Source organism: Bactrocera dorsalis, chromosome 3 (genome assembly GCF_023373825.1).
Source record: "Bactrocera dorsalis isolate Fly_Bdor chromosome 3, ASM2337382v1, whole genome shotgun sequence".
NCBI classification, from domain to species: Eukaryota; Metazoa; Arthropoda; class Insecta; order Diptera; family Tephritidae; genus Bactrocera; species Bactrocera dorsalis.
Window position 1 is genome coordinate 85,455,988 of NC_064305.1, and position 24,163 is coordinate 85,480,150.

The following is a 24,163-nucleotide window of genomic DNA, read 5'->3' on the forward strand; positions in this document are numbered from 1 at the left end:
AATATTTACGTAATATTTATTTGTGTACTTAATAAAAATAGTTCCGCCTCAATGAAGGCAAAAATTAAATGTGTATACTAAGCCATTTTCATTTCTATGATTGAGGGGTGTGCAAAAATTACATTTTTTGGCTTGACGCCAAAGGCAATTTGTAAATGATGTAAACATATTGTATAGAAAAATGGCCCAACTGTGAGTTTGTCCCATGAAATAGACAGGCGCATTAACGGCAATTTGTTAGAAGAGTAGCAGGCAGCCACAAATTAGAAAGGAACTAAGAGAAATTTATGCTTATATTTAAGTGTACGCTAGAAATTAGTAAATATTATTAAAATTAAAAATTTTTCGTTGTCTTTCATTAGATACAATTATTATAATTTTAAATTATTTTAGCTTTGGCAACACTTTTCAAAAATATTTTTAATAGCAAATTTTCTTAAACTCATTTTATTTTTGATGCTCATATCGTAATAATTGTTTTTTCCAGTTTTTTAAATACACTATTGAAAACTGGTGGCAACTCTCTTCGAAAATTTTCAAACGCAAGTCTTAATAATATTTGTATTAATATAAACATTTATTTGCATTAAAATTTTTCTTCATTTTCAAACGGGTGGCAAATATAATCATTAGATACATTATCATAATTTGAAATTTGGCAACTCTTTAAAAATATCTTTATTAGCAAAATTTCTTAAACTCATATTATTTTTTATGCTTATATCGCAATAATTGTTTTTTTAATTTTTTTGTTATAAAATATAGAAAACAGGTGGCAACCCTACTCGTAATTTTTGTCACATCTTTTCCTAAACTCATTTTATTTTTGATGTCTATTGAAATTGTTTTTTTTTAACATTTTTATAAAATATTAAAAAAAGGTGGCAACCCTCCTCGAAATATTTTTTAAACTAAGTCCATTACATTTTTTTTTAAATTTTTAATAAAATGTTAAAAACAGGTGGCAACCCTCGAAATATTTTTTAAACCTAAGTGTTAATTGTATCTGTTTATTTTTATTTCAAACATTTATTTTCATTAAGATTTTTCTTAAATTTTCAAACGGGTGGCAACTCTCTATCCTTTTTTTTTAATATAATTTCGAAAATTTTAAAAAGATAAGGCAAATCAGTTTAGTTTTCAATTTGATGTGTTTTTATGATGTGTACTAGGAACGTGATGGTATTTTGTTGCGTCACGCAATTTCGTTGCAGTCGAAAAGCATGGTGAATCAACTTATTTTTAACAAATTTTAATCTGCTAATGAATTAGTTATTTAATTTTCTAAAACTGAATATTTTTTTTTTACAAAAACTGCAACTGAGGTGCGCCTACTGCAAAAAAAACCAGTAACCAGGTTTAAAACATAGAATTATATACTATATATAATTTTTTTTTTAATTTTTCAAGTTTTGACCATTCCAGTTGGATAATTTTGCGAATTTTATTTTTTATTTTCGAAAAACATTCCAGAACTCGCAGCATAAGAAAAAAAAATTAATAAAATTTAATTACAGGAAGCATGTTGATATTGAAATTTAAACCGCTATTCAACAAAGGTATTCAAAAAATTGAATGCGTCAGCTTGATATTGAATAAAAATGCGAATGAAACATAAATCGATTGTAGCAATACATACAAATCAGTCACAAGAAAATTTTTATTAAACATTGCATTTGTTTTTGCCAAACTTTTTGCGACCGCTGGCGCTTTGATTGATCCATTTGCAATTTGTTTTCAATTCATGCCGGCGTATACATTTGATTTTATTGGCTTTTTGTTGTTGCGCATTTGTTTGCCATTTAAGCGCGTAGGTTGACCGGTGATTTACAGCTTTGCACGAAATGCTTTCTGAATGCTTAATATGTGGGCAGAACGCATCAAATGTATTTTATTTGAATAACTTATGCCACTATTGATAAGTTAATGCAGCCATTTTCATGATGAATTGCCGTTCTTCACCTAAAAAATAATGGATTTACTAATGGCATTGTGATTATACAAAAAGTTTTCAAAAAAAAGTAATGTGTGTGTTTAATAAAGGTCGTAGGAAAATTTTTTGGTTCGAAAGTGACTTTACAGTTTGATCTACGAGAAGAACAATTTGCAGCAGTTTTGGTAAAACACTATGACATTCAGATAAATGGTCATTCCACAATCCTCTGAGCTCACTGCTTTTGATAAATAAAGCGTCTCTTTTCAAAAATAATGTTTAATTTCCATTATTATTTTTATTAAAAAATAGTGTTATGGACCGATTTTGATCATAATAAGCCAGAACGGTGATCCTAATATTTGGTATATAAAGGTGATCCATTTCGCGGTTCACTACTTTTTTAAAGAAAACACTCAGAAACTTCGAATCTAATGGAGAGTGTTTATTATCATTCTAAAGATCATTCTTTCGCATTTATTTTCTTTAACGGCCACGTCTCAGATGGTCCATCCGTTGAGTCCAATTTTCCATGAATTGTTCGAGGAATTGATCTGTCAAAAAAAGGTTATTGAAAAAAGTATCTCTGAAAGTACCAAGGAAATAAGTATTCGAATTTCATTCGATTCTATTTTCGATGCTCGACGCGTCATTAGCAGTCGTTAACATCAAGAACTCTTTCAGTTGTAAGCCCTTACACCATACATTGTGTCTCACTTACCAAGAATGCGTTTTGTTTTGTTCAAACAAAACAAGCTTCATACTTATATATATAAATTGGCTGGTTTTGAAATGGCCTCTTGTGTTCGAACAGCTGCAGGTGAAAGATAAAAAGCCAGCGATTATAATGAGTACATCGAATTGCAAAACAAGTGACGTCATAGCGCTGATTACGGTGCGCTGATGCGGTTGAAGTGGTGAGGGTAGGTCAGTTGTTTGTTCAGTTGCTTGCAGCTGGCTGCTCCAGTGGCAGCAGCGTGTATTATAAAGAATTTTTTAAGATGTGCCAAAGGCAGCATATATTTAGAGAGAAAAAATGTGTGTGTAAACATGAATTTTTTGCAGCTAAATTGTTTGCTTTTATAATATTTCCCACGAAAGCAATTATTTCTAAATTTGTATACTTTTCCACGCATTTCTGTAATTTACTTTTTGTGTTGATTCTCTTTTATATATACAGTTGCGGTCAAAATAATAGTAGTGCTACTACTGCACATAGTTAAATGTTTCTATTTTTTCGCGTTTTCTTCTTTGCCCTTTATTCTCCTTAATATAATGTTTTATAGACAGAGTTCAATAAAAAAAGTGCCGTTATATCTGTATACGTTAGCACGTGGAGTCGTTATTTCATTTACTTTCGAACGTGTTGGCTATTGAATCGGTCAAAAAAATAGTAGTGCAAGGAGTGAGCTTCTGAAAAATTCATAAAAAATATTTATTTGTGTCCAAGATTTACAAAAAGGTAAGTAATGCATTTTTTGATGTATTTTCATAAATTTTTGTGATAATCTGATAAAGATCGTTCAGCTATGGGACGAGGAAAGCACTGCACCGCTGAACAGCGCAACCTTATCAAAAAACTAATTTCAAACGGGAAAACTTACAAAGAAGTTGAAGAAATTATCGGCTGTTCACCGACAATGATTTCAAACGCGTTAAAATATAAATCCCAACCTGAAACACGTGGACGGCCACCCGCAATGACCGCTAAATTAGTCAATCGTGTGGTTAGATACTCGAAAAGTAATCCTTTCGCACCTGCAACTGATATCAAGAGTGACTTGCAGCTGGAAGCAAGCGTGGAAACTATCCGTAGGCGTTTGCGGGAACAGGACTTAGCAGCTCATAGCCCAAGAAAAGTGCCATTACTGACTAAGAAGCATGTAGCGCAAAGGCTTAAGTTTGCGAACGATCACTTGGAATGGCCCCTTAAGAAATGGAGAAATATTTTGTGGACAGATGAATCCAAAATCGTGCTGCATGGTGCAAGAGGATCTCGCCAATATGTCAGACGACCCGCTAGTTCCGAATACAACCCGAAATACACAACTAAAACTATTAAACATGGAGGGTCAAGTATTATGATTTGGGCATGTTTTTCATTTTATGGTGTTGGACCGATATACTGGATAAAAGAAATCATGGATCGTACTGTGTATGTTCGAATTATGGAGGAAATCATGCTCCCTTTCGCCAGCGAAGAAATGCCACTACTTTGGGTCTTCCAGCAGGACAATGACCCAAAGCACACAAGCAAGTTGGCGCAGCAGTGGTTTCAGAGGAACAGGGTTGAGGTCATGGAATGGCCTGCACAGTCTCCAGACCTCAATCCAATAGAGAATTTGTGGTGCGATGTGAAAAAGGCAGTTTCTGTTGCTAATCCAACAAATAATAATCAGCTTTGGGAAACAGTAGAGCGGGCATGGAAATCGATACCAAAGGAACGATGTGAACATCTCGTTAATTCAATGCATCGCCGATGTGTAGCTGTAATATCGAACAAAGGATACGCAACTAAGTACTAATTATTTTATAATTAATTTTCTTATTATTTTCAATTTAAATCAGATGAAAAGAAGAACTAATTGAAATATATTTTTGTTAAATAAAATCACACTACTATTTTTTTGACCGTCCATATGCATAAGGTCGTATGAAATAATTTTTTTATAACGTTGTAAAGAATTTTTTCCTAAGTTTTGTTTTATGATTTTATTGTTAAGAGTGATTGTTACTTAAAATAAAAACAACGAAAGTATTTAAATGAAAACATTCTACTTCTTCATCATTTCTTTTTCAATGTGTGGGCACTACTATTATTTTGACCGCAGCTGTACGTATGCTTTTGTATTATGCCGAGTTTGCCTTAAGCAGCTTATTCCATTCAACATTCTCTTTGCGCTTTGTAACGCACACACTTGTTCATATATAGTACATATATGATAAGTATAAATATGTATGTATTTGCTCAAGTGAATGAATACGTGAATTCTTGGCCCAATTTTTGTTTATCCAGAACTGTTGCTTATTTGCTTACGCTAGTTGTTGCTGTACAATCTTCTGTTGGAGGTGTGTCGTATGCAACTCTGTAATTCCTCTGCTGTTGGTGTTTATGTCTTTACTATATGATACGATGCTGTGCCTCATTAGTCGACTTTTATTTTGGTTTCTTTTTCATTATATAAAGAAAATACTTTTTGTACACGTCAGCTTTTGCTGCCATGGTGAAATAGATTGCCTGTCTATAATGCTTGCACCAAAATAAAAATATATTTTTATGTGTGTGAATCCAAAAAGAAAAAAGCGTTTGTTTATTCCAATTGCTGCATGGTTGTTTATCCACTTATTTGTTGCGCCCGCTGGTGCTGGAAATTGCCGTCGATTAGCGGCTATATTTTCCAATGAAATATGCTTAATAATCTAGCTGTTGTGTTTGCGGGTGCTTATAGCTGAATTATGTTGTGCTAGGTCATTGTTTTTGAACGATTTAGTGAATTTATGATTTAGATTAATGAGAATTTAATTGAACAATGTATGTATATTAAGTTTAAAGTATATATTGGTTAGTCGAAAAAGTCTTTTCGTATTTTGTCAATAGATGTCGTTGCAGTCATATATCTCCAGTGCTCCATCACATTGTGCCATACCATATATTGTTGGAAAGGTGCAATTTTAAGCTTCATTGTACCAAAAAAAAATTAAATTCGGAGAAGTTGAAAAAAAGTCACAGCTGCTCGAAAATTAGTGAAAAAAATGAAGAAATTCGAAAAAGAAAATATTTTGCAATTTTTTTCATGTCTTGCGTTATTTCGCAACTACCACAGTTTGCAAATAAGGCAATTTTTATTCAAGGCCGCACTGAATCGCAAACAGAAATACCGTTAAAATGACCAAATTACTCTATGATTACATGCACATAATATTTGCTTACATCCACAACCCCCTTTGTGGCTAGGTATTCATCTACTCCTCATCAATCATGACATCAATCATATATATTTGCATTTCTTCGGCCTCACGTCATCCACCAACACATCAAATTAGCGAAGACAGACGAGTGTGGGAGTGTGGGGAGGGGGTTAAAACAATAAACTATGGAAGTGCCCATTATTTATATATCGACAATTTGCGCATCGCGTAACCACAATGTATTTGTGTACGTGTGTGTGCTCAGTCGTCAGTATAATGCTCGACAACAATTTGCATGTCCTGTTGGTGGACAAAGGCTCAAAGCGCAACAAATTCGTTAAAAAATGGAAAGTTGAAAGCAGTTTCATAGAAATTGAGTTAATTTCACAACACTTCATATGCTGGAGTAGATTTTGTATTCATATATGTGCCTGCAAGATTTCGATCGTGTGTTAAGTATATTTTTGTAAGAGTATGTGTATGTATTGCATCAATTTTTAAAATGTTGCGTAAGTGTTTTATATTCATTAATAATAATTAAATTCTTGAAATGCATTTTTTGCTTAGTTTTCTATGAAGACTTTTTCTTATACATATGTATATCTGTATTTTATATATATTTTATTATTTTTTTTTATCGCTCGTTTTTTATACGAGCGCAGTATGCAAATTACAGCGGTTTTATGTGTGCAGTAGTTGTGTTCAATGAAAACTCGCTCGGTGGGTGTTCTAGACAATGTTGCTGTTGTTGTTTGCGCGCTTTTCCTGCTATTGTACGCCCAGGAGACTGGCACGCCTGTGCAAATTTAGCTGTTGCTGTATAATTTGTTATTTAGAAGCGTCGGCGTGTATCTACTATATACACACTTTGTTGAAATTGAATTGAATAAAAATTAATATGTGTAAAGCAGTTACCACAGCTGGCAAAAGAAGCGGCGCTGCCAGGGAATATGGCTGTGACTAACAGGAATAAGTTTAGATAAACATATACATACATTTTTATTTTGCTTTTGCTTTTTCGAATTGATTTTAGTTTTAATTTAGATTATAATTTTTATTTTTAGTTTCATATTCATATTATTTATAATTTTAAGTTTAATTTCAGTTTTAATTTTGATTTTAATTTAAACTTTAATTTTATTTTTTTTTTCATTAATTTTTTTAATTAATTTAAAATTATAATCATAATTAATTTTAATTTCAACATGTATTTTAATTTTTTTTAGTTTTAATTTCAATTTTAATTTTAATTTTAGTTTTAGTTTAAATTTAAATTTTAATTTTTCTTTTAATTTTAACCTTGCTTTTAATTTTAATTTTTCTCGTTTCATCATTAATTTTTTAAATTTTAAAATAAATTAAAATTATAATTAATTGACTTTGATTTTAACTTCAATTTGTATTTTAGTTTTGATATTAGTTTTATTTTTATAATAGTTTTATTTTAATTTTAATTTTAGTGTTGTACTTTTAATTTTACTTTTAGTTTTGCTTTTAATTTTAACTTTTCTCTTTTCATCATTAATTTTTTAAATTTTAAATTAAATTAAAATTATAATTAATTGACTTTAATTTTAACTTCAATTTGTATTTTAGTTTTAATATTATTTTTAATGTAAAATTTAGTGTTTATTTTAAATATGGTTTTAATTCCATTACTAATTTTAATTTGGATTTTAATTTCAATTTTTTTCATTAATTTTTCAAATGTTTAATTAAGTTAAAATTATAATTATAATTAATTAATTTTAATTTCAACTTGTATATTAATTTTTATTTTATTTTTAATTTCAATTTTAGTTTTGATTTTGATTTTAATATTAATTTTAATTTCAATTTTAATATTAATTTTTCTCTTTTTTCATTAATTTCTTAAATTTTAAATTAAATTTTAATTTTAAATTTGATTTTAATTATATTTATATTTATATTTTAAATTTTTCTTTTTTTATATTTTTTTTATTTGTATTTATGCGTACATAATTGAATAATTGTAACCCGATTTTAATTTAAATGTTTATTTTAATTTTAATTATTATTATATTTTTAATTTTTCTATTTTTTTCTACTAATTTTATCAGTTTTTATTTGCATTTATGCGTATCTAATTGAATACTTGTAACCTGCTGGGACGTCAGTGCGTATGCGGCTGCATAACACTTGCATACACAAATGTTACTCATACGTCCTGTGGCCTTAAGAGCACTAGTTCAGAACCTTTACGTTGACATTAAATATATTAATGTTAAATTATGCCACAAATGACGCTTTAACTTTAGCTACAATATTTCACTGGAATACACACACATGCGTAAATACACATACAAGCCTAAACGTATATATATTTATTTGAATTTTGCTCTTCCTCCCACCCACTCACCTTCACAAACTACAATTGTAGCTGCATTCACACCTTCAAACGTACAGTTACTCTCATTCTCTCTCAGTCCTTTTTGTGCTCACGCTCTCTTCATACACTTGGCTCAGTATCCTGACCTAACCTTCTAGCGTTGCATTTTAGCCAGAAAATTACGTCGCAATTTCACGAAATGCATATAGAAATGGAGAACCGAAAGCCGTCTTCGTTTCCTGTCCAACTGAATTTCGCCTTTCTGCTGACTTTTTAAAATCGACTGTTGTCCTTGCGTAGCAGTCAGTTCACAGGCAACGTTTCGAGTGTAAAGTACAGCGGACCATAAGCTCAACTTATTGTTGGTGAGCAGCTGAAAGCACGCAAAGGACTTGAAATACAAAAAAAATTCATTCATATCAGCAAAGCTTGGCTGCAGTTGTTGTAGTTGGCACTTTAAACACAACAGCAACAACAACAACAGCTGCAAGAGCTTGAGCAGAGCAACAGACACTTCTCTACTCATATCTAGTAGTTCTGCATTGAAATAAGACATCAGACAAAAACAACAACAATTACAATACAGTAACAACGAGAGTGCACTACCGCCACATTCACTGTGCTAAGTCATCTCAACCCTCAAGCGGCTAGTCGAACGCCTTCACCGCCACAACCCCAGCCAACCTTCAGGCATCGGCTGCAACCACCACGAACAACAACAACAATAGCAACAGCAACAGCAGCTGCTGCAGCGCATTTCACAATTCGTTCTCAGTTGATGTTGGTCGCTTGTATGGCGCAGTTAGTGGCTATCCGACTCCTCCTAACTCTGACACAAACGCCATCCGTCCGAGTGTCGGGCCAGTGCAAAGTGCGAAGTACTTTCCAACGCTCGTCCAAGCACTTATTGAAGGCGCTAACGCTCTAATTTATTTGCGTTCTTGCGTGCGTTTTCTAGGTGAGTAGCACTTGAATTTGCAATTAAAATTGTGTGAAGAAACCAAAAAAAAGTCGGTGTACTTTAAGTTTGTTCGTGTAATTAGTGAATTTTCACCGAGTAGTGCGTACTTGCGACCGTATACGAGTATGCCTGCGTGACGGGGCTTGAATGAAAATTTTAGTTTTCACATTTCGGCTTCTCTACTTTTTCGTTGAAATTTTGTTAATGAGTTCTAACAAAACGTGTTGGTTTAATATGAATAATTTACTGTTATTTTAAGTGTTAGAGTAGAAAATGTGAGGTTGTAATGTGGGTAAAAAAATTGTGCGGGTGAGTGTACATTTTAGAGGCAATCAAATTTGCACATCTATTTGCTGGGTGAAATGGTGTTTGCCTTGTTTTGGGTTGTATGCTGAATAGCTTTGGAAGAATAAAAGTTTCAGCTGAAATACAAAATATTTTTATTTAAGTTTGCTGATTGTATATGGGCGAATTAGTTCTTCAGTTTTTAAAATATCGATTTGAAACTAAGCCCACTACGTTTTCTCTCTAACAAGCTGCTCATTTGTCGGAACTGCCGATATCCGCCGACTATTGCGTACAACTGGCATACAAACTAACCGATAAAAATCAAGTTCTTGTATGGGAAACTTTTTTGTTTAGGAAGTTATCTGTGCGAAAATCGTCATAGAATTTTGTCCAAGCCAACGCTAAAATCTCTGAACAAATTGTTGAGATCGTACCACTATAACATAGAGCTGCCTTACAATTTGACTGATGAAAATCAAGACCTTATATGAAAAACTTTTTTTCTTGAAGAGTTACTTTAAGGAAATTTGATACACATTATTATTATCTAAGCCAACCCTATAATCTCATTTGTTTATATCGAAGTACTATACCATATAGTTGCCATACAAATTAGTCGGTCGAAATTAAGTCCTTGTATGGAAAACTTTTTTATTTGAAGAGACATCTTCATGCAATTTGATACACATTGTTACCCAAGCCAACGCTACAATCTCCGAAGAAATTTCTCATATCGAACTACTATAGTATATGGCTGCTATACAAGCTTGTCGGTAGAAATTGAGTCTTTGTATGAAAAGTTTTTTATTTAACGAAGCATCTTCACGAAATTTGGCATGGATTACTGCCTAAGACAACACTACAATTTCCGAACATATTTTGCAGATCGAACAAGTATAGCATATAGCTGCCATATAAACTTACGATAAAAATCAAGATAGAGATATTTTTATACTCTTCAATGCTATAAAAAATGCACCTGTGAAGGGTATTAATCGAATATAAATTATTCACAAAATAATTATATATTATTTTCTACTCTTCTTATTCCTATACTATTCCAAACTCCTATTTGTTCGCATTCCTTATCCAATTCACAATCTTCACAATAACAGCAAAGCATTTCACAAATATTTAAACGTGATAATGCCCCACCCACAGCGCATCGTGACCGTAGTGTATTTGCCGTTTTATTGGAATACTTTGAGTCTTAAAAACACTTGAACAACTTCTAAGCTATTTATAAGTTCCTGTTCTTACGTGCTTCTATGCAGATTCTCGGTTTATCTGCACATTCTTCTATTTTTCTTCAACTATTTTTCTATTTTTCTTCAACTATTTTCCCTTGTGAATTGCATTTAGTTCCCTTTCTCCCTGCGGCAGTTGAAATACCGCTGCTATTATTTATGCATTTGTCCCTTCTGTTGTACTCGTAGATTTCTTTATTCTATTTCGGTTTTACCGCACTCTCGTTCAAGGTTTTCGCACAGGTGACAAATGTATTAATTCAAACAAGTACACTTGACTTGGCACCGACATGCCCACAAATGCATTCAGTTATGAATATGTATGGAATAAATATAGTCTTCGCTTTGATCTTTGTAAAATTCCTAAGAATATGCGCATAAATTCATACAATGGAAAATCATTCACAATACAATGTAAATAAATACTTGAAGAGGTAATGAGTGTGCTAATAAATCGCAAATGCTACACTCAAAGAAATAGAAAATATATTTTTGAAATTTATTTCTTTTTTTTCTGGCCAACTAAGCCAGCGATGTTGAATTCATAAAATTAAAATATTGCAAATGTAATTCGTTTGGTAATTCTGGTAGTGCTGCATTTGCTTTTGGTATAAACAACGTGGTTCACCCGGTCGTATGAGTAACCAATTTACTTATCAGCCTACAGCGCAACTCAAATTAAATTTTTTTTACGAAAAAAATTTTATTAAAACAATATACAGCTCTTTTAAATCTTATATAAGCAATTATACTTATCATTTGTTTAGCAAATGACTATAAACGATTTTGTAAAATAAATATGCAATATTAAGCGTAAGGAGTGTATACGCCAATAAAGAAGAAGATGTAATATTTTTTAATTGTTATGTATTTGTTGATGGTAACCGTGATTATCCATCAACTTTGTATTATACAAAGCTAATTTTCCAATTTTTTCCACAATATTTTCTTTTATTTTAAAATATATGGCAACACTACTAAAATATATTTCTATAACAATTTTTTTGCAAATATAACACATTGTACACTATTTTCATACTGTACTTAAAATTTTTTTAAATTTTGTTTAATGTTTTTACCAGGGTGGCAACTCTGTTCAAAAAAATTTTGCTGTAGTTAACCTTCTTAATCACTACTCGTTCACAAAAAGGATTTTTATATAGAAAATATTAATCAAATCAAATTTTTCATTTCTTCAAAAAATTTTTTTCAAATATGTGGTAACGCTACTCAAAAATATTTCTATAACGATATTTTTTGCAAATATACTCTACTTAGCGCTATTATCATATAAATTTACAAAAATGTTTTTAATTTTGTTAATTATTTCACTAGGGTGGCAACTCTGTCGTGAAAAAAATCGCTGTAGTTAAGTTTCTTAATCACTGTTCGTTCGCAAAAAGGATTGTTATATAGAAAATATAAATAAAACAAATTTTTCCTTTATCGAATACATTTTTTGTTAGAAATACATACATATATGGTAACACTACTCAAAAACATTTCTATATATTATTTTGCAAATATATTCTATTTTGAACAATTTATTCGTTTACTTAAAATATTTTACATTTTGTTAATGTTTTCACTAGGGTAGAGTTGCCACAAATTTCAAAAAATTTTCGCTGTAGTTAAATTTCTTAATCGATAGTCGTTCACAAAAATGACTGTTATATAGCAAATATAAACAAATTTCAGAATTTTCTTTTCTCCAACACAGTTTTTTTCGAAATATATGGTAACACTACTCAAAAATATTTCTATAACAATATTTTTTGCAAATATATTTTATTTTGCATTATTATCATACAAGTCTAATAAAATATTTTAAATGTTGTTAAGTTTTTCATTATGGTGGCAACTCTCTTCAAAAGATTTTCGCTGTAGTTAACTTTCTGAATCACGCTCGTTCACAAAAAGCATTGTTATATAGCAAATATATACAAACCAAATTTTTATTATTGTTTTTTCAGTACAAACATTATTTTCCCATAGAAATTGTAAGTATGAAAATATATGGCAACGCTACTGAAAAAAATTATGCAACAATACTGTTTGCAAATATAATTCACTATACATTAGCATATACATAGGTATAATACAATAATTTCCACTTTGATAACTGTTTCATCAATGTGGCAACTCTGTGTAGAAAATTATTTCTGTATTTAGATTAAGAATAAGTTTAAAATAATACTAAAATGTTATCAAAACGTTAAAAGTCGCTTAAAAATGTATCCAAACATGCTTCATAAATAAATTCATTGTGTGATATATTGGGTAGTCGAAAAAGTCTTTTCGTATTTTGTCAATAGATGTCGTTGCAGTCGTATATCTCCAGTGCTACCAATCACATTGTGTCACACCATATAGTATTGGAAAGGTGAGATTTTAAGCTACTTTTAACCAAAAAAAATTAAATTCGAGGAAGTTGAAAAAAATGGAATTGAATGAAAAATGGTAAAAAGTGGTGGACCAAAGTGGTACATATTTCATCTGTTATTCGCAGTTACTAATGGTACTGCAAGCGTCCGTTGTATGAACATATATTCACACTCTACAATGTAATAAAGATCTACAGAATACACCGTTGCTTGCTTTCGCTGACGCCTTTAAGCGGTTTTTCGCACAGATTAAACGAGGAAAAGGGCAGCAACTACAACTTTCGCAGAAGCGAAGGCATTTCTGTTGGCATTTCTTCATTTACTGCATTTTTTTGTACTATTTTTGTACATAATTCGTATGAATTTGTGTCAGTGTCATATGACGGTACTTTTGCGGACTATGACAAACCATAAAAAGGACGAAGAATTCAATCAGCGACGCTGTTTCTTGCCTGTGGTTGTACCATAGTTTCTACTTAAGTGCAGTTTGTGTTATTGTTCTTAGAACAAAAAAGTAAAAAGAAGAGACACGAAAAGAACGAGCAATTGTAGCAAAAAGACAAGGCTTAGTTTGAGCATGTCGACAAATGCCGTTGTCTGTGCACATATTTTTAGCCCATACTTATAAGTCGAGTGTCTGTAAATCGATAGTTATGATAAGCCATGACCGAACGGAGCAGTCAAGTTTCAACTATTGGGTAATAACTGATGTGCTAGTCAATTGGGACAAAGCTCTATGGTATGTGAAGAGCGTACTTAGCATATATTACCTAATAACATACATACATGTTTATTTATTAAACAATTGTGCTATTTGCTTTTAAAATAGTCCGCCTAGCTAGCGATAAACTCGAGTTTATTGTTTTATTTTTGATTAGCATTAAACACTATTCATAATTGTTTATCATATCCAAACTCCCATTTTTTGTCATTATAATGTTTAACATTAAACACGAGTTTATTGATAGTATTAGTGATTAACATTAAAAACTACTCATAAATGCTGAATTAAACTTTTATTATGGTGTTTAACAGTAAACTCGAGTTTATTAATTTTTCACATAAAATACTTTGCCTATGTTTGTCAATAAACTCGAGTTCTGCTTAAAGTATATAAAGTTAAACTCGAGTTAACTGTCTGAGTTAGCATTCCACAATAAACTCGAGTTTATTGGTCATCATTTTAGTGTTTAATATTAAACGCTACTCTTAAACATCAAGTTCGTCATCAAAAAATAAACGCATATCAAAAATGCCAAGTTAGCGTTCCACAATAAACTCGAGTTTAGTGGTAAGTTTAGAGTTTAACGTTAAACACCACCCATAAACATCAAGTTTGTCATCAAAAAATAAACACTATTTATAAATGCTGAGTTATTGTTCCACAATAAACTCGAGTTTATTGGTAATTTTAGTGTTTAGCGTTAAACACCAAGTTTGTCGTGAAAAAATAAACACTACTTATTGATCCCGAGTAATCGTTCCATAGTAAACTCGAGTTTATTAATCATTTCTTTAGGGTTTAACGTTAAACACCACTCATAAACCCCAAGCTTGTCACAAATAAAAGCTGAGTTAGCGTTCCACAATAAACTCGAGTTTAAAAGTCATCATTTTAGTGTTTAACATTAAAAACCACTTATATTAACAAAATTTGCCAAAAAATAACGAAAATAATTAATCATTTAACATATTTTTAAAATCATGTGCTAACCGTCTCATCATTATGTAACATCATTTATTTTGACGCTTGCTCAGTCTGGTAGACTGACCACCTGATGCGTCGCAGAATAAATATTCTAATAGATTTTTCACACGCCGCGACGTAACCTTGAGACACCCGTCATCACTTGTTATTAGGAAAAGTACTGAACACAAGAATGTTGTGCATTAAATATCATATTTGAAAGCCTTAAAATAGTTTTTTTTTTAGATTCTTCACATGCAACTGTCATATAACAGTTTATTATTAAAATTTATGACAGAAATGATTTTATTGCGTTGCATTGCTCAAGACGCGCAGTTCTCATTTAGCATATAACTGTGAATGTGCATGCAGTCGGTTGTGCTGTGGTCGTACTTCAGCACTTGCCTATACCCATATTTCCATTTCTCTACAAATCGGTGCAATAATTTCATTTATACTCGCTCGCCAACCCGCCATATGCTGCCAATGAATTAGCCAAGTGAAAGCTGACTGAAAGCACTGGCGTGTTACACATAAATATGGTGGTGGTTGGCAATTCCTAGTGTGCAGTGTGTCAGTGTGGTTGACAGCAACCGAATCCTTTCTCGACATTGCACTGCTGATCTAGAGAGGAAATCAAGCGTCAATTTCATAGCGTAGCGCTTTGTTGTTGCTTGGCGCTTGGGGCTGAGTCAGTTGGCACTTCAGACTTGGTGCAGCTTTATAAGCGAATGTTTATAGTTATGCATGTGCTGCCATTTATACACATATGTAAGTATGTGTGTATGTATGTGTATTTGCACTAAAGTAGTTTCATACGCTCTGTCAACACTCGCTTGGCAGCTGCAACAGTTGTTTTTGACACAGAAATTTTCTTCACTGCCACACAAATGTACGCCATTGTTGTTGGCCATTGTTCGTATTTATGCGCACAAATGTCGCTATCAGCCATGCAACCCTGAATGAAAGAGTTGGGAGGATTATTTTAAATAATCTTTAAAGCAATAATCATAAGGAGTTAATGGTGATCTTAACTTGATCTAATATGGAACTCCATAGACCTGTCGTACCTGACAAAACTTGAATAATTAACTATGCCATATAAAAACCCACATAATAATGTTATGAGATTCCACGAATCTGTATCAAATACTCCCTAGTTACAGCGTTGCTTTTGTGACTTCATCAGAGGTTAGTTTCGATGGTTGATCCTCAAGATGGAGTTCACACTTCGACTACTATGCGTAGCTCTCTGTAAAATCATAAAACGTATAACTCCTATATCTGATTTTATAAGACGACAAAGAGTATTTGCGGTCAATACCAATTTATTTCTGTTACCAACAGCTTAGTGAAATTCTAAAAGTGAGAAAGAGCTCTCAAGTATTTAAGCCTTGATATCGCAAACATGGGACAATCAAGAAAAACGTGTTCAAATGTTTCCAGTTCGTCTTCTTCCACACAGCTTCTGCAGTTAGCATTCTTTAAAGTTATTAACCTTACAGCGTAGGCGCCGATAGTACCGCCACACCTAGGGAGATGCCTTACTGAGGATACAGAGCTCACTGAATCTTTTCCGATCGACCTTTGGTCAAAGTAACTTGTGACAGCGCAAGAACCGATATTAGAGCTCAACTATCTGCTTGCAGAACGCACGAAAGAAGCGGAGCACAAATCCGGTCTCATTCACGATAGCGGAGCTAGTGTGTCTTTCCATACCACCTCGTCAACTTTGCAGTTACCTGTGATTCCGCTGTAGTCTGGCTCATGACAGTGGATCGATGCCATTGAGAACGAGTGTAGAGGTTCTTTAACCGGCCTTGAATGCACGGTTAGTGAGTCAAAGAGGCATTCCAACGGATTCCATTTCGATATCGATCAAATTTCCATTTCAATATCTATTAGGTTCTATCATTTGATTTTGAAAAGTCTTTGGCCTTGGTTCGGGCTTAAAGATTTCTCTAAGGACGTCAATAAATTAATAACTCTGCATGGACTTGTTGCTGGTTTATGCCGATGAAATTGATATCATTGTTGACCGCGATGTTAGTTCTGCTCTCTCCAGATTGGTTAAAGAAGCGAAGCAAATGGGTCTGGTAGTGAACGAGGGCAAAACGAAATATCTCCTGTCATCAAACAAATAGTCGTCGCATTCGGGACTTGGCTCCCATGTCACTGTTGACAGTCATAACTCGATGTTGTTGATAATTTTGTATATCTTAGAACCAGCATTAACACTAACAAAAACGTCAGCCTCGAAATCCAACGCAGAATATCTCTTTCCAACTGGTGCTAGTTCGGACTGAGTAGGCAATTGAAAAGTAAAGTCCCCTCTTGACGAACAAAGACTAAGCTCTACAAGTCATTCATCATCCTCGTCCTGCAATATGGTGTAGAAGAATGGACGATGACCACATCTGATGAATTTTCGTTACGAGTTTTCGAGAAAAGGTTCTGCAGAAGATTTATTGTTCTTTGTGTATCGGCAGCCGCGAATACCGCAGTCGATGGAACGATGAGCTGTACGAGATATACGACTTAGTTCAGAGAATTACGATACAGCGGCTACGTTGGCTAGGTCATGTCGTCCGAATGGATGAAAACTGAGAGTATTCGACGCAATACCCGCCGGAGGAAGCAGAGAAGAGGAAGATCTCCACGCCGTTGGAAAGGCCAAGGAGAGAAGGACCTGGATACATGCTCTCTCCGACAAATATTTCAATATTCTACTTCAAAACCATTTAATCTCGAATTACATCTAGAATCCCTTCGATTATACGTTACGCTCCGAGAGACCATTTAGCCAAAACAAGCCTATTGTTCTCGTTCATTTTGCACATAATTTCTTACAAATCCTTTATATACCTGATTATTTATATTTATATTATTATATTCAATATTTGCACTGCCGCAAGTAAATAAAAGTGAAAAGTTAAAAATTACTCCGCTTGCACACCGTCAGTGTGCCAATTCTCGCTCATGCTGCCTGCCATAACTCAGTTCAACCAAACCAACACAATTACACAAATACAAAATGTACCGATGTAAGTATGTACATAGCGCCCGGCTCTTGAAAATGGTGCAAAATTGATGCCAATTGACATTAATTATGAGGAACTGAGTGAGCCGAGTTAATAAACGTCCGCCAGTTGTGTAACCGAGTAAGCGACAGCTGAGCTGGACATTGCCCATCAAGTGTTTCTAAATGTAGGTGCGCCTGTAAGTGGTGTGTGTTCACGGTATAGGCGGCTCTATGATTGACTTGTATTTCAAGCACCTTTATTGCCGGCATTTCGCTTCATATTGCTCAATTGCGTATTTATTTTGCTTTGATTTCCCCCCCTCCACACGCTCTCCTCGTGCAGTTGTTTGCTCAGCGTTGGTATCCAATTTCTTCGCTGCCTTGCAGCAAGTTGAACTCACGTGCCTGTTACACATTAGGTTGAATATACTTTGCTCCGGGCATATTTATAGTATATAGTACAGCGCTTTGTTACACATTTTTATTGTGTTTTAATTGTGTAGTTGTTTTCCTTTTATGGCTTGATGAGTATGTAAGCAATAAATAAATAAAATATCACTTTAAACAACTGCTTTGTCGGTAAGACGATATCTCAGAACAGACCCCAACTAATGGATACTCTACAATTATTTAGAACTAGTGTGAGTCTCCATATATTACTTTGACACTAGAGTTTGCTTAATTAAACTTAAATAGATAAAATTTGTTAATTTAAAGATAAGTTGATGGAAGTGATTAAACTGAGCAGCTACAAGTTAGGAGCCTGTAACTCAAAGACGGCTTGAGACATCGATGTAAAGTTTTAGTATGTTATTTTTAAAGTTGTTACCGATTGAAATATGAAAAAATCGATTTTTTTTTAATTTCACGCTAAGTATGCTATTTTTCTTAGATGTAAAAATCAATTTCAGAAAATTTTGTCATCTTTAACTTCTTACACATGACTTTTTCCGGCGATAAATTGACATGCATTTATTATTAAAGAATTACATGGGTTTACGGTTTTCAAAAAATCGAATCTTATTGAAATCTCTAGAATATTGTCTTAAATTTTCAAGTTGATAGGCGTAATAGTTCCGGGGATATCGCCTTGAGAACTTGGGTCCCATTTTATTATTATGGGCTTCCTCGCGTAAAAAAACCCTTAAGCTTTTTCTGGCGAATGGAGAGTATTTTCATACATCTGCTTATCCAAACCACATTCAATATACATATACATATATGTGTACATTCAAGTGACTTTACAATTGAAATATTATTAACTTGAAGGCGAAATTCAATTCGCCTTATTTTCATATGTATAGTCTCGTGCGATTCTCGAATGTTCTCGGCTGTTATACAAACATACATATATAAAAGCTTGAACTTTGAATTTAAACAAAATAAAGTTTAACGTGATCTACAGCATTTATTGATTATATTGTTTGTATATATATACATATGTATATATATTGAATCATCAATAAAAATAAATTGAATCATCATACTATGTATATGATCGATTCAATCATCTGTTATTTAAATATACATATCAATATGCCTACGAATATTAGACAATTTAAATATTTTGCTGTAGGGATTTTTGTAACTATACTAAACATAATACTATTTCTATTAAAAGAAATTTAATAATAATTCACTGAAATGCGTTAACTATTTCGAGAAACATATTCTAAGTATGATAACTGATACCTACTTAAATATATCTCCAATTATTAGCCTTCTGAACTTCTTTCTTATCTCAAGCTCAAAGATACCTCAATTAAAAAAAATGTTTTTTGCGAAGTCGGTGGGACTGCCCTTAATTACTATATCAAATATGAGCGCGATCTGTCAACCAGTTTGTTTACAGCCGCTGCTTAAGTCGGTACACCTGAGTAGTGTGTTGCGTTTTTGCAATGGATAAAAATATCGAACAAAGAATTTGTTTTAAAAATTATATTTCTAACTAAGTTTCGTGTGTGGAATCGTTGCGAAGGTTGGAAAAAGCTTACTGTGATTCAGTTTTATCAAAAACACAGCCCTTCGAGTGGTAAAAAGCCTTCAAAGACGGTCGAAAAATCGTTGAAGACATGCCTCTCTCAAAACGATCTTCGACCTCTTCAACTGAGGAAAATATTAAAAAGTAAAGGATGTAGTACTTGAAAATCATCAGGCAAGTGTTAAAGAGATGGCAAGAGAGCTCGACATATCTCGCGAGTCCGTTCGAATGATTTTTGTGGATATTTTGGGTGTGAAGCTCGTTCTTGCTCAACTCGTCCCGATAAAGCTGAATTTCTCTCAAGAACAGAACCGTAAACAGCTCTCATTAGATCCCATATTCTTGGAGAGCATTACAACTGCCGATGAGACATGGGTTTATGAGTTTGACCCACCAACAAGTCAACAATCATCGGAACGGTGGGCAGGAAACGACCGGAGACCGAAAAAAACTCGTCAAAGCCGCTCAAAAATCAAGATGATGTTCATTGTTTTTTTTCGATATTCGTGGTTTGGTACATAATGAATTTGTTCCGGAGGGACAGACGGTCAATAAGTACACAAACGCGCAATTAATACCATATATGTATATATAGAGTTTAGGAGCGAAATAAGAAAACGTGTTTGTTCTTCAGAATCCAAAAGCAAAAAGGCCGACCGGCGTTTTTATTTTCTTTTACTAACCTAAAGCGAATGCAAGTCAAAAGCGAATAGAAAGCGCATGGTTGCATTTACGAAATAAATGCACATGGTTGTATTTACAAAATAATAAATTTTAAAGCTTGTGGTGTTGCCACAGTACTCCCCTCCTAGAGAGAGGGTACGGCAATATAGGCTGGCTTCAAACGATCAATCGAAACATTCATGGCTTGATGATTAACGTCGATGACAAAATATTTTGAATGGCGATGCAATACTTTGTACGGGCCTTTATAAGGCGGTGACAATGATGGCTTGACTGATAAATCTCGTACAAACACCTGTTCGCATTTTTGAAGGTCTGCGTGTATGAATGACTTCTGCTTGGTATGCCAAGCGGTATCTATGGGGCGTAAGTCTCGCATGACGCGGCGTAAATGTGCTACAGTCTCCACTTCGGTAGTTGATGTTCCACTATCCACGAAAAACTCAGAAGGCAAACGCAAGGTAGTCCCGTAAACTAGTTCAGCTGGACAAGCACCTATGTCGGCCTTAAAAGAACTACGAAGCCCCAACAGGATTAGTGGCAGCGACGAGGTCCATTGATTGTGATTGTGGCACAATATTGCTGACTTAAGTGTTCGGTGCCATCGTTCGACCATGCCATTCGTCTGTGGATGATAAGCCGTCGTCCGTAGATGCCTGATCCCTAGGCATTGCATGAGTTGATCGAAAACTTTACTTTCAAATTGCCGGATGATTTTGTTGCGTTGGCACTGGATGCATTGCTTGGCGAATTCCCGGCTATCTTTCTGTATTCCGGGCCATACAAAGCGTTCAGTCATCAGTTTCGCAGTTACCCTCGTGCCTGGGTGAGATATGTTGTGTGTTGCGCAAAGAACTGTCTGTCGGAATCTTTTTGTTATGAACGGGCGTAGTCGACCAGTTGAAGTATCGCAATAGACTTTCTTAGTACTAGAGGGGATAATAATACTGGTTAGTAGAAGCGAATGACTAATTTTACCTTCTAAGTATGACTTTAACTCGTCGTTGTTTTTCTGATCTTCAGCCAAGTCATCAAAATTTATTGGATCCGTTGTTATGGCTTGGATTCGAGACAGCAGATCTGCTGTAACATTTTGTACCCCTGGTACGTGACGAATGTCTGTCGTGATCTGCGCAATAAAATCCAATTGACGTGCCTGACGATCAGATGCTTTTTCTAGTCGCTGCCGAAAAGCATAGATTAGCGGCTTGTGGTCGGTGTAAACGTGGCAATTTCTTCCTTCAAGCATGAAGCGAAAATGACGGACGGAGAGAAATATCGCAGTTAACTCTCTATCGTAGGTACTGTACCGCTGCTCAGCTTTTGTAAAAAGGCGCTGGAAAAAGCCTAAAGGTTGAAGTGATCCATTGGAAATTTGATGTAGAGCGGCGCCTGCAGCGTAGTCAGATGCGTCGACCCATAATGAAAGAGGAGCGTTCGGGAGCGGGTGCGCCAGAAGCGCGCAATTAGCGAGGTCCTCTTTGCAAGCCTCAAAGTGCCTTATGTTGTCATTCGTCCAGTTCAGTGGCGTTTTGTCGTTGCGCTTATTTCCAGAACACATTTTGAAAAGAGGTGCTTGGTGCGAAAGTGGATTTGGAAGTAGCGATCTATAAAAATTGATCATAGCTAGGAATCGTTTAAGATCCTTTGCAATCGTAGGAAGTTTGAATAAGCGAATCGCTTCAATACGGCTAGGCAGCGGCTTGATTCCATCCTTCGTGATTAAATGCCCTAAGAAATGCAGCTCTGATACACCAAGCACTGATTTGGCTACGTTTATTGTTAAGTTGTGTTGGCGTAATCGTTGAAAGACTATACGAAGATGTGCGCGATGTTCTTCTGGGGAGCGTGATGCGACGCATATGTCGTCCAGGTAGGTGAAAACATTATCTATGCCGCGGAAAACTTCGTTGATGACTCTTTGGAATGTTTGCGCCGCGTTGCGCAACCCAAAGGTCATGTGCGTGAATTCGTACAATCCAAACGGAGTTGTGATGGCAGTTTTACAAATGTCATTGGGATCGATTGGGATCTGGTGAAAGGCCTTCCGTAGATCGATTTTTGAAAATATTGAATTTCCAGCAAAAATATTACTGAAATCGTGCAGGAACGGCAGAGGGTATTTGTCGGGGACGGTTACCGCGTTAAGCGCGCGGTAGTCTCCACACGGTCTCCATGACCCGTCGGCCTTTCGCACCATATGTAATGGGCTGGCCCAATTACTGCTGGATGGCCGACATATGCCCAGTTTCATCAACAGCTCGAATTCAGCGCGCGCTGCCGTCAGCTTCTCAGGCGACAGCCGTCTTGGCCGAGAAAAAATTGGTTGACCGTTTGTAATGATCCGGTGAACCACGGTGGACTTCGTTGTAGAATCCGGAGCGGCTGGTCGCGTTACATCACTAAATTCTCGCAGCGAGTTTAAAAAATCTCGGGCTGAACTTATGGTTGAAATGTTTGATAAATTGATTCGCGATACTGTGCAAAATGATTTAACTGCTGTTTTGCGGTCGAGCAAACATCGTCCATTAAGGTCAGGTAAAAGGTCGTAATGTGATAAAAAATCTGCTCCAATGATTGCTTGGGTTACGTCTGCAATCACAAAGCTCCAAACAAAATCCCTGCGTAAGTTGAGGTTAAGGCGAAGTATGACTTCTCCAAAAACCGTAATCGGTGTACTATTAGCGGCAAACAATTGCATATCCGATGGGTTGACTCGTGCCAATTTCGAACACTTCGGAAGTACCGACACATCAGCGCCGGAGTCGATAAGGAACGTTATATTAGTTGATGTGTCGAGTATACGAAGGCGGCAATTCGAAGGCATCTCAGAGCGTTTGCCTATCCCTGAGATACTGCTGGCAGAGCACCCCTATTGTTTGAGATTTGGCGATGTAGATTGAGCGAACTTACAAGGTTGGCGACACTTCTTAGCGTTTGGTCCAAACTTGGCGTGATACCAGCACATTTCGCCTGAATTGATGTTATGAGGGCGCACTGGTGTTTTCGATCTGGAACGCGCACGTGTTTTCTCGCTGCTCGTAACTCTATCAAAACGCTGTTTCAGTTCTGCTATTTCGGTCCTCAGGTCGTTGTCTGTGGTATGATTCGATGCGGATACCTCGTGGATACGAACTTCACGCATTTGCATCGTCTCCACTATTGAGTCGGCGATTTTTAATTTGTCGACAATAGGTACGTTGGTTGCTATAATTGCTGCTTGCGCATATGGGGGCAAGCGATTAACCCACAAATCATGCAAAATGCTTTCGCTTAGAGCGGAACCAGCAGCGCGCTTCATTTCGTTAAACAGGTCGCTCGGGCGGCGGTCGCCCAACGGCATGTCGCGCAATACACGTTGTAGGCGGCGTTGCTGGCTCTCAGTGAAAATTTCTATCAATTTGGTACGAATGAATTGATATCGCGCAGACGTGGGCGCAGCATCTATTATGGAGCGCAACTCCATTAACTTTACCTGTGGTATACTGGCCGCTACGATATTAAATTTTGCCGAGTCGGTTGTAACGCCAGAGGCCTCGAACCAAAAATCCAACGAGTAAAAATAAGCCTCAATGTTGTCTTCTGACATCAATGGCAGCGGGATGCGTGGAAAAATTGGTGTTGTAACGTTGAATTCCCCGTGGCTTGGACCAGCAGTAACCGCCATGCTATCGTTGAGCGACATCTCACTTACCGTCAAGGGTCACCAATTATAGG

General features: G+C 35.0%; 2 protein-coding genes across 2 annotated transcripts in view; one reads left to right on the top strand and one right to left on the bottom strand.

Moving 5' to 3' along the window:
• Positions 1–8,685: 8,685 nt before the first annotated feature.
• Positions 8,686–24,163, top strand: part of LOC105227726 (protein FAM13A) — a 72,653-nt gene continuing 57,175 nt past the window's right edge. Inside the window, exon 1 of the mRNA XM_049452783.1 lies at positions 8,686–9,150. The gene's annotated coding sequence lies outside the window, so the exon portion shown is untranslated. The remainder of the gene's footprint in view (positions 9,151–24,163) is intronic.
• Positions 23,319–24,131, bottom strand: LOC125777665 (uncharacterized). Its single transcript, XM_049452762.1, has one exon. It carries the CDS (start codon positions 24,129–24,131, stop codon positions 23,319–23,321), a length of 813 nt encoding a protein of 270 aa, XP_049308719.1.